The sequence below is a fragment of the Cebus imitator genome, unplaced genomic scaffold (assembly GCF_001604975.1).
Source record: "Cebus imitator isolate Cc_AM_T3 unplaced genomic scaffold, Cebus_imitator-1.0 Scaffold224, whole genome shotgun sequence".
NCBI classification, from domain to species: Eukaryota; Metazoa; Chordata; class Mammalia; order Primates; family Cebidae; genus Cebus; species Cebus imitator.
In genome coordinates this window covers 3,188,976-3,200,858 of record NW_016107539.1, presented here as the reverse complement: position 1 = coordinate 3,200,858, position 11,883 = coordinate 3,188,976, and the positions used below count along the sequence as shown (strand labels likewise).

The following is an 11,883-nucleotide window of genomic DNA, read 5'->3' as shown; positions in this document are numbered from 1 at the left end:
AGACTCCTCTCAAAAAATAATAAAAAACAAAATAAAATGGAAGTGGAAAATGGATTCGCTGGAGGAGACAGGTGAAGCAAAGGGTAAACCAACTGGGAGTCTGCGGCAGTTGTCCAGCCAAAACACCACATGGACTTGGCCAGGTGGATGAAGATGGGGTAAAGCCAAGAGATTTGAGACCCGTTATAGCTATCCAGACTGGGTGAGGAGATTAAAGGAGAATCAAAGACGCACGGAAGTTGTTGGAGTGGGGCTGAGAAAAGATGGCGGCAGCAGGCGGCCCCTGAGAACAGAGAACCCAAGTTCTCTTTGGGTCACGTTGAGTGAAGTTGACGAGGAGGCAGGTACAGGGCATACACACTGATACTTAAAAAAAAAAAAGTTAGCTCTTCTCCCTCCCTTCTCCCTGCATCTGCCGGAAGTGACGTGGCGTAGCGGAAGTGACGTGGCGTAGCGGAAGTGACGCGGTGCAGCGGAAGTGACGCAAGGCCTAGCGGACGTGACTGCAGCCACGGTGTCGTGCTGTGACGAACAAAGGCGCATTGTAAACGACGGAGCGAGGTTCGACCTTCCCCGAATTCGCTGCTGTTCGGAGACCCGCCGGTGAAGACACCATGGCCATGTCTGACCAAGAGGTGAAACCTTCAACTGAGGACTTGGGTGATAAGATAAAAAATGAAGATATTAAAGTCAAGGTCATTGGACAGGATAGCAGCGAGATTCACTTCAAAGTGAAAATGACAACACCTCTCAAGAAACTCAAGGAATCGTACTGTGAGAGACAGGGCGTTCCAGTGAGTTCCCTCAGGTTTCTCTTTGAAGGTCAAAGAATTGCTGATAATCACACTGCAGAGGACCTGGGAATGGAGGAAGATGGTGTGATTGAAGTTTATCAGGAACAAATGGGGGGTCATTCAGCAGTTTAGACATTCTTTTTTATTACTATTTTTTCTTTTCGCTCAATCCTTTTTTTAAAAAAATAGTTCTTCTGTGCCGTGATGTTCAAAACAGGCACTCCATCTCTTTAAAACATCTGCTAATTTGAATTCTAGTGCTCATTATTCATTATTGTTTGTTTTCATTATGCTGATTTCTGGTAATCAAGCCTCAGTCCTCTTCATGTTGCCCACTCCTTTTATAAAAATTACGTGTGCCCAGAGAGGCCAGCTTTTTCAGAACTCTGCATTTTCAGGCGGTAAGATCGACCAACGCAACTGTTCATAATGACTTTCCAGTTGGCCCTGATGTTCAAGCACGTGGCTGCTTCACTCCTGAACTGTGACTTTTGGTGGGAGATGGAAGTTTTTTTTTTTAGAGAACTGAGCTGTGGAAAAATGACCTTTCCTTAACAACTTGAAGCTACTTTTAAAATTCGAGGGTCTGGACCAAAAGAAAAGCATCATGTTAAGTCAGGATGATAGATAAGGATGACAGTAACGATTAACTCCAAAGATGGCTTCCATGAAGAAAAAGCATTTGAAGATTTTTTTTTTAATCTTGTCGGAAGATCCCAGAAAAGTTCTATTTTTCATTAGCAATTAATAAAGCTATACATGCAGAAATGAATACAACAGAATACTGCTCTTTTTGATTTTATTTGTACTTTTTGGCCTGGGATAGTGGGTTTTAAATGGACATTGTCTGCACCAGCTTCATTAAAATAAACAATATTTGCAAAAATTGTAAAAGAAAAAAGTAAAATATTACATAAATACAGAATAGTGCAACATTAGGAGTAACCAGCTTGATGGGTCTTCCGAAAGGGGAACCCATCAAAAGTTCCTCTGCACCCCCTTCTATCACATCCCCACCAAGAGTAACTACTCCCCGAGTCTTAAGCAATAAACAAGGTTTACTGGCGTTTTTAAACCTATGATCTGAGGTAAGTGAGGGCATTTGCCCAGAATTTTTCAAAAAATTACCTCAGTTGGTTGGGCGCTATGGCTCATGCCAGTATTCCCAGCGCTGTGGGAGGAGATCTTGAGGCCAGGAGTTTTGAGACCAGCCTGGGCAACTTAGTGAAACCCTGTCTCTACAAAAAAATTTTAAAAATTAGCCAGCCATGCTAGCACATGTATGAAGTTTTGGCTACTCGGGAAGCTAAAGGGGGAGAAATGGTTGAGCCCGGGATGTTGAGGCAGCAGTGAGCTAGGATTGCATCACTGCACTTAACTGGGCAAAAGTGAAACCCTGTCTATTAAAAAAAAAAGAAAGGTGAGGGGTGGGGAGAGTGGGAAATACCATACGGTTTTTTTGTTTTTTTGTCTGTGTGTGTTTTTTTCCTTTTAGATTGAATAAGAGGGTTTTGTTTTGTCGTTTGGCCTCGAGGGGATCCTTGTTTATCCTTACCCTCCTTCCCAACGTGAGGCGCTGATGCAGTGTGTGTGGGTGGGGTCTCGCCTAGCCCCTTGGCGGGCAGGGAGGAAGCCTCACGCAGTCACAGGGGCATCACACCACAGCAACAGGTATCACTGCAAACCCTACTCCTCTCAGAAGCAAGTTCCCTCCTGCCCACCCCTTCCCTTTTGAGATTCTTTTTTCTGGTCCAATCCCAACAGACCGCTTTTCTTAAGGAATCATAGTTTCTAGTTTTTGCAGTGTTCATTTTAATGTTTTGATGCAAACACAGCCAACGTCATTCTATTCTGCAAATTCTCCTTTCTCTCTCAATATCTCTCTCTCAGTCTTGCTCTCTCTCTCTCTCTCTCTCTCCCCCCCCCCTTCTTCCTCCCTCTGTCTCCTTGTTTCTGTGATTATTTTTTTGGGAAATAATTCCCCTCACTTTATGCCTCCATAAACCTCTGACTCCAGCAGATGGAACAAGGCTGCTATTCCAAGTCAGTGGAATCAATGGGCCGGCTACAAGTGGGAGGTGAGTTTTACACACTGCAGTTTCACCCTAGTAAGTGACGTTGTGACAACAGCCACAGAACAAAAGGTTCACCTTTTTCATCTATTTTTACTTCTCAGGAGGCCCTGGTCCTGCAGTCTTTTAATTAGAGAACTGTTTTCCCCTTCTTGGCTCTGCACACATGTTTTCTGTATAATATTAAACAGTAACCTGTGAGTCTCCCACATCCTGGTATGCTCTGGATCACAGACCACATTTTTTAAACACACGTACACACACACACTCATCACAGACCACATTTTTGAAACACACACACACACACACACACACACGCATGAGACCAAAATCTGTACTGGCTGACTACTGGCAAGGCAAAGTAAAACCGCATTAAATTTGGCTCGCTTTCTTGCTTGCCTTCTCTTTTTCTTTTTTCCTTCCTTCCTTCCTTTCTTTTCTTTCTTTTTAACAATTTGATTGAGATATGATTTACATGTCATAATATTCATCCATTTTAAATGTGCAATTCAGTGTTTTAAATTTTTTTACTGAGTTGTGTATTGGCTATTTCTTCTTGGAAATAGGGCCACTGGAGAAACATCTTGACCCAAACCCACTCTCCCCACTTTGAAAACAGACCAGTAAATAGCACAGAGCAAATTCTGTTTCACCCCCAAAATAGTTATTATTCATTTCATTATGCCATTAACAGCTTACTTCCTGTGTTTTGATTCTGAGCTGTTCAGAAGCCACATTGCTTAGTTTTTACACTATCAAGAGATTTCTTTTGTGTTACAGGTGTTTTTTATTTATTTGTTTCTTAGTGGTTTAGTTAGGAGTCTTTAGCTCTTTGCTTTATCTGCTGGGCTAATTAGAGAGATTTGAAATGAACTTTTGTGGCATGACAGACTGTACGTAAATATGTGGTATTCAAAGCTAAGCCTAAGCATTGATAGCATTCTTTTGAAACTAGTGGAAAGGAAGATACTTAGAAACATAAGTAGGGCGCAGAGGCCTAGAACCCTTTCCTAGTATTAAAATCTTATTATATAATTGGGCTTTAACTCTGTGAGTCTCCATTTTCTCATCTGAAGAACAGGAATTAAAATAACCACTTCAGGAGATTAGCCTGAGGATCCGATTCATCGGAAAGCACCTAGAACAAAATCGATTAAAAAAAAAAACTATCAATATTCATTGAATATGAATCTTGAGGAACTTTACTAGTGCTATAAGAATTGTTTGTCAGGGTGCATTAATAAAAGCATAGTGCCTTCTGCTAAATGAGGGTGTACTAGTTTGATTATTCACTCAACAAATAGGTCATTACTGCTGCCTGCCAGGCACTATGGAGAGAATAGGAGACAGGAAGACAGTCAGGTGAAGGCAATGTTCACAGTATGGTTGTGCAAATAAATATCTGAATGTAAATTGTGCAAGGATTATAAAAGAAACTTCTGGGATGTGTGTGTGCGTGTAAATCTTTAAAGCAGTTTAAGAGACTGTATTTTGTTGATAAATTTATGCCTATAGGCATAGAAAATTTTTTCTGGAACAACTCATGAGAAATTAGTTACAGAGGCTTCATTTTTATGAAAGGAACTAGAAAAGCACATAGGGGAACATCTTCCACTTTTTATTTTGTACTTTCTGTAAAATTTTAAGTTTCTAACTAAATTTTTTTTTTTTTTTTTTTTTAGACAGAGTCTCACTGTGTCACCCAGGCTGGAGCGCAGCGACTTGATCTCAGCTCACTGCAACCTCTGACTCCCAGGTTCAAGCAATTTACCTGCCTCAGCTTCCGGAGTAGCTGGGATTATAGGCATGTGCCACCCACGCCTGGCACATATTTGTATTTTCAGTAGAAACAGGGTTTCACCATGTTGGCCAGGCTGGTCTGGAGCTCTTAAGTGATCCGCCTGCCTCGGCCTCCCAAAGTCCTGGGATTACAGGCGTGCACAGCCGCGGCCTAAACTCATGTTTTTGTCATTTGTTTGTTTGGTTAAGTGTCACTGGGCTTCTCTGATCAGCAGGCTGAAAGGCCATTTTTTTTATTTTTCTTCTTAAACTTTTCTCTACTGAAAACAAGACCTGTTACTTAGGATGGATAAATGATTAACTGTTTGAAATATAATTTGTCATGTTAAGCCATTTAAACATTAAACATAACATTATTATACTTAAAAAGACAAAGGTCATTTACAAGAGTGTAAGAATTCATCAGCCTACACCAAACTGTTACTAGCCTACTCTTGCCCAGGTAATACTACTTTTATTCAATAGATATTTTCTCAGTGCCTACAGCATACCAGGCATCCTTCTGGGTATTGGTAGATTAAACAAAGCCCTCAGCAAGTCACAGCCTGGATTCTAGTTGGATAAGCTAGACGATAAATAAGTAAAACAAATATACAGTAAGTGCAATGAAGAGTGACCGGGGAGATGGAGGGTGCTTTTTGTTTATTACACAGAATACCTTCTGGAGTTGCATTCACTACAAATAGAACAGTCAGGAGACCGGTCTGAAGAGACGCCATCTCAGCAGAGGCTTGCATGAAGGAAGGGAAGCGGGAGCCCTGCAAAGGAAAAACGGTTCTGGCCAGCAGGACCTGGAAAGAGCCTCAAACAGGAGAGCGCAAAACCAGTAAAGCAGAGTGCTGAGCTCAGGAGTCTGTGATGCTGTTCTGTTCGCCTGTACTATTGCTCAAGACAGCTCATAATTCAGAACTTGTTTGTTAAAAAGTAAAAATGAAGGCCCGGCGCGGTGGCTCACGCCTATAATCCCAGCACTTTGGGAGGCCAAGGCGGGTGGATCACGAGGTCAAGAGATCGAGACCATCCTGGTCAACAAGGTGAAACCCCGTCTCTACTAAAAATACAAAAATTAGCTGGGCATGATGGTGTGTGCCTGTAGTCCCAGCTACTCGGGAGGCTGAGGCAGGATAATTGCTTGAACCCAGGAGGCGGAGGTTGCGGTGAGCCGAGATCATGCCATTGCACTCCAGTCTGGGCAACAACAGCGAAACTCCGTCTCAAAAAAAAAAAAAAAAAGTAAAAATGAGACACTCATTACTATTAATATATGGTTGTAGGACTTGGAATATGTGGTTCTGGGCATTGCTTCTTTTTTTCAGATATAGAAGAAAATAGTTGATGTAAACTATACCTACTAAAGGAAGAAATACGTATCTTACATGTCAAAAAGAATTTAACTTTTTATAGCCATATTTATTTACAATCACTACAATAATTTTTAATCTATTATCCTCACAAAACCTCATAAAATATACTTTGTAAACTATTGTAGTACATGCCTGTTTTCGTTCCTTGCAAATTATGTAAATAAATGTTACTTCAAGGTCATAAGGAAAAATACTCAGAGACAAACAAGAAGACAGTGAGACACGTTGTTCTCCGCCTACTCTAAGGTGCCCGCCAGTAGGAGGAGCACTACGGTAGGTGAGGAAAACCACACACTCTAAAAAGCAAACACCAAAGCCCAGCCTCGGTTCAGTTCCCGCGGGGCCCTCACCTGAAAATCAAAGGCTGGCTGTTCAGTGATCGCCGTGTCCCGTGACGCATTTTCTTTCCCTTTCCTTTTGTCTATTTTCAGTTCTAACTCTATGAATTCTGACTAAAATAACTGTTTTGTAACCAGTTGTTTTCATTATAACTGGCTGAGCACTAAACTCACCTCTTCTTTCCTCAAGCAGGAGTCTGTGGGCAGATGGCTGTAGTTATTTCCCAACCAGAAGCAATCCCCCCACCTCCCCTTCTTGGAGACATTGGCAACTTTCACACTTTACATATATACGTATATTTTTGTTGTTGTTTTTTGAAACAAGATCTCACTCTGTTGCCCAGGCTGGAGTTCAGTCATGGCTCACTGCAGCCTCGACCTCCCTAGTTCAGGTGATCCTCCCACCTCAGCCTCCTGAGTAGCTGAGGCCACAGGCACTCAGCCACCACCCCCAGCTAATTTTTTTGTAGAGATGGGGTTTTGCCATATTGCCCAGGCTGAGTATTTATATATAATAATATACTATATAATATATAGTATATAGTGTATGTTATATATGTTATATAATATATAGTATATAATATAAAATGTATATATACTACATATTAAAATATATATAAAATACTATAGTATAAGATATAGTATTATCTCTATCATATAAGATATATAATATATATGACATATACTATATTCTATGTATATGAAAATTATATTTGTATCTAAATATATGTTTTATATATATATATATATTTTTTTTTTTTTTTTAAGAGAGTCAGGCTCTCCCTACATTACCCAGGCTTGACTAGAATTCCTAGGCTTAAAGGAACCTCCTGCCTCAGCTGTCTGAGTAGCTGGGGCTACAGGTGCACCCACTGTGCCCAGCTCTCAATTTTCACATTTTTTATTTTCATGACTATAGAGGAAACAGTCACTGTCACCAGATGCTGGTGAGCACCCTACAATGCTCGGGCCAGCCGCCAACAATAAAGAATGCTGTAGTCCAAAATATCATTAGCACCAAGGGTGAGAATCTTGGATATAGAGAAATTGGGACAAATGATGAGGGGCAGAAATGAGTGGGGGACTTTGTTTACTGATGATGTCCGTGGGGTACTTCCGGAGTAATAAACAGCAGACAATTTTTGCCTCAGTTGATGGTGATTCTCTTCTATTGATTGCTCTTTGTTTTTTCTGAAAACTTGGATGTGTGACTTAAGTAGCCCTATGGTAGCCTAGGGGCACAACAGGAGACATGAAAAACGAAGGCAGGTTCAGGCATGCAGCAGGACTGCAAAAGTAACCTTTCTGTTCTAAGACTTGAAAAAGTTTTCAGATCCTTGGTGTACTTTATCAGCAGAACATTCATCTGCATATAGCATTCAGAAGCAAACTAAACTTTTTTTTTCCTCTGAGTCTTTTGTTTCCAAATCAATGGGAAACAAAGGATATCCCCACTCCATTCAGACAGCTTCAGTGATTCTCAAATCAACATGGGAGCAGTCGTTGGGCCATTTAAAATATACAGTGATTTTTTTTTTAAAAAAAAGCAGACTTATTAACCTTGTAAACATTCTATAAAAGTACAAGAGGAATCTTTATAAAGAATAGCCAAGTGTCCTTTTTGTAGATCAGCCCTTTGTACTTTGAAATGTTCATGTCTATGAAATAGAATTGGACACACGAGCCTAGGATAATGCAATTTCCATGTCTTCTAGTAATTGTTCTGTTAAAACATTATATTTCAGCGTCTTAACACTCAGAAGATTAAGTTACTTCGCCCCAAGATCAGTTCCACTTTAAAAAAGCACTTTCGACCCATATTTAACCAACCGTCAGAGAGGATTCAAAAGAGGGCTAATTGAGCACTGAGTGTTTGAAGCATTCAAATCATGGCCCAGGTTTCTTCTTGAAAACACCAACAGCGCAGCCTGGCAGGAAGCAGGGATTAGACAAGAGAATCCATTGAAACTTGCCTTCCAAACTGGAAGAAAAACTTTCAGTAAGAAAGCGTGAAGTTTGAAATCACTGCATGTTATATTATTCATCTTTCAGACTGCCTCCACCCTTATTGGATGGCATTTTCTCCTCTTACCCCAGCTCTGAGCTGCCACCGTAATTCACCAAGAAACGGACTTTAGCAAGAACGACCCACCCTTCAGAGCAAAGTAGCCACCCTTAGCCTGTTTCTCTTTATCACTCGATTCTGTCCGCACTCTATCTGCACACTATCTCTTCTCTCTATCTAAATGTTTTGTAATTCCCTCTGGTATTCCAAGGCCAATGAAATCACAGCCTCCAGTAAGGTGCTAAAGCTGAATGCATTCACCGCTAAGCTGTATTTTTAACCCTTTTCACCCCCCAATTTCAATATTCTCAGACCTCAACAGAATCAAGTTATGGGAAGGCAAGCTGGAAAACCTCACGGGAGATTTCATGAAGAAGAGAGAAGCCCGGGTGTTTATCATTTAAATTCTTGTCCTCATCTCCCTTACCACCCCCAACGATAGAAGCAGCAGGAAACTAACAGTGATAATCAATAATCTAATAAGCTCAGCCAGCCTCAAGTTCTGTTGTTGTTGTTTTTTTCCTTAAACAAAACAAAAACAGGCATTCTGCCCAGAGCACAGAGAGAGAGAACCTCTCTCCTAAAATCCCAGAAGTTTGCTGCCAGTGATTCAGTACATACCTGACAAAAAAAAAAAAAATGTTGCTTAACTGGTTTGGTTGTTTCAGCTGGCTACTACCAAGAGAAGTAAACAGAACCTTATCACTTCAGTTAAGTCTGGCTTGAGCATTATTTTCAAGTAAATATTTATAATTTCAGTGCTATTCCATTGCTAGCACTTCTGTCCTTGGATTAGATTGACTGAAACATGTTCTTAGATTAGCCCGACTCCATAGCAACAGGCCAGTAGAGGCTGCACCCTCACCGCCTGTCCTTTCTGTGGCAGAGGAGGAGGTATTTGGTGACACTCGCCATCAGGACTGACTGTGCAGCTCTCTTGCCAGATAGCAGCTGAATTGAGGAACATTCTTCCTTTGCCATTTGGGCTCTAGTCGATCAGGATTTTTGCTGATCACTTTGCACATCTCAATGAATTTGACACACGGACATTTTTTCTCTCTCTCTCTTCATTCAGGAAGTGGAGAGCCCAGCCTGGAGATTCTCTGCTCCGATGATATAAACAAATTGTAGAGGAAGTCAAGTCAAACTTTCCCTTGCTGCTTTTGTTCTCCCAACTAGCAATTCAGAAAACAGAGCCAACTTTTCTTGGATGCCTTTTAAGATTGCTCTTTAACTGGAATGGCAGAAACCCTCTTGTTTTATTTTGTATCTGTAAAAACAAAGATTCTCCTAAACATATTTTGTTTTCAAAAAAGCAGAAATGCCCTAGAAATTAAAAAAAAAAAAAAAATGCTGTGTTCTGAGACTTTTCAAACCAAATTGCTCCTTTGTCATTACACAGTTACCTAATTGTTTTTCTTTCTTCCACAGATCTCCAGGCTAAAATACAAACAAGAAAGCAATACCGATCTTTGCGTGGATAATAGCTAAACCTGAATAGAAGCTTCCAGGACCCTAATACACAGCCAAGGAAAGCTAACAGTCATGATTCAATAAAGTTGCCGGTGTAAGGCATGCACCAGACAGAAAGGAGACACCATGTCTGTAATCTACAGACACTGCTTTAAACATCACATATAATTAAGTCCTTCCCATGGTGGTGGCTACTTGAAGCTTTATCATTAACTTGTAAGATTTCATCTCTGGATTTCACCAATGGTTCTGAGAACGAACATTTTCAAATGAGAGGCACCTGCTAATCCAGGAGATGTTCTCACCACACCTATTCTCGTCCTCTAGAGAAAGAAGCTCTATGTTAAATGACTGAAGGAAAACAGAAGGGGACATATAACAAAGTGTATGTAGCAGTGGCCCTGGGTGGCTTCCCATGCTGAATGTTCTATTACATTAATCCTGGTGCAAAAAATAAAAAGATGCGACAGCCCCTTGGATGTCAATGTGCCTGCGTTGTTTGTCCTCCGTTGGCCCTCTCTGCACACGGGTGGGTAGCCAGGCTTCAGCACAGCCCTATTCTCTCATGAAACATATCAGTTCAAATACAGGCTCAAACTGCTTGCTGAGTTTCTGTGTTCTTCTCTGTAAAATGGGATATATGGTGGTTGTGTCCTATCGGTTAGAAATAATATGGGTTAGCTGGGCATGGTGGCGCGTGCCTGTAGTCCCAGCTACTCAGGAGGCTGAGGCAGGAGAATTGCCTGAACCCAGAAGGCGGAGGTTGCGGTGAGCCGAGATCGCGCCATTGCACTCCAGCCTGGGTAACAAGAGCGAAACTCCATCCCAAAAAAAAAAAAAAAAAAAGAAAGAATATGGGTATAGATACAGAGATAGTTCTTGTTTAATCCAGTGTGTGGCTCCTGTTAGGTTCTCAATAAAAAAATTGTGTGGTTATTAAAATTCATAACACTATGTGAGTTCTCCTGGGTCAGGAAGAACTGGCATTGCTAGAAGCTCAACCTTACAGCATCTGCAGTGATTTCTGTCAGAATACTTTTCCTCAGTCATGATTTTCTCCTCCCTCTTCATCCATAAATACACATATACTGTAGATATTTATAGACTAATAGGTATATCAAATCCTTTATGCAAGTTGTAATTGACTGTGTAATTACTGAATAAACAGTGGATGAAAAGATAATGGTAGGTTCTGAAAGCCAGCTTTAATTCACATTTTATTTTATATTCATTTATTTGCTTGTCTACATTCTCCTCTCTGTTGATTATTTTCCAGGCATGCTTTTCCCTCAAGCAAGGATCAGGCTGAGGAAGTAATTTCATTTATATTGCAAGAGACAGACAAACAAACAGAAAACCCAGAGGCAGCGACTTACCTGGAGTGCTACGGAGTGTGTGTCTTGGTAGTAGAAGCTGTGTGCACCTCCACACCCCAGAACTGTTTTTGAAGCTTTGATGTAGAAACACAGAATACCTACAGTGACCCTAAGTTTCTGTAAAACAAATATAGCATGTACTGATGAAATTGCCATATATTTATAGAATTCAACAATTGTCTTCCATCAGCTTTATCAAATAGCACAGGATAGAAACAGAAACAGCTCTGATTTGCCCATTACGCAGACGAAGCACATGCTTCAAGGACCAGAAAAGCAGAGATAACACGGTACTCCAGCCCTACTGGCCAAATGACACATGAAAATTCAGGAAAGTTCATTTAAATTTCAACATACAGATTTTTTTGTCCCTTTGAAAGATATACTTTTGTTGCCGGGCACAGTGGCTCAACCCTGTAATCCCAGCACTTTGGGAGGCCGAGGTGGGTCGATCATGAGGTCAGGAGTTTGAGACCAGCCTGGCCAAGATGGTGAAACTCCGTCTCTACTAAAAATACAAAATTTAGCCGGGTGTGGTGGTGGGCGTCTGTAATCCCAGCTACTCGGGAGGCTGAGGCAGGAGAATTGCTTGAATCCAGGA

At 41.0% G+C, this 11,883-nt stretch overlaps 1 protein-coding gene and 1 long non-coding RNA gene across 2 annotated transcripts; one reads left to right on the top strand and one right to left on the bottom strand.

The window, feature by feature from the left end:
* The first annotated feature begins 472 nt into the window (after positions 1-472).
* Positions 473-1,674, top strand: LOC108281349 (small ubiquitin-related modifier 5). The gene has a single exon (XM_037727260.1). The coding sequence runs from the start codon at positions 615-617 to the stop codon at positions 924-926; it is 312 nt and encodes a 103-aa protein (XP_037583188.1). The 5' UTR covers positions 473-614; the 3' UTR covers positions 927-1,674.
* A 6,237-nt stretch (positions 1,675-7,911) lies between these two features.
* On the bottom strand, positions 7,912-11,468 carry LOC108281348. The gene is made up of 2 exons (XR_001815952.2): positions 11,283-11,468; positions 7,912-9,703 (listed from the first exon to the last, which is right to left on the bottom strand). It is a non-coding gene; the product is annotated as an uncharacterized LOC108281348 (long non-coding RNA).
* Between the last annotated feature and the right edge of the window lie 415 nt (positions 11,469-11,883).

Bases quoted from the DNA above. Each gene is read 5' to 3' on its own strand.
- LOC108281349 (XM_037727260.1), top strand. From the start codon at position 615: ATGGCCATGTCTGACCAAGAGGTGAAACCTTCAACTGAGGACTTGGGT.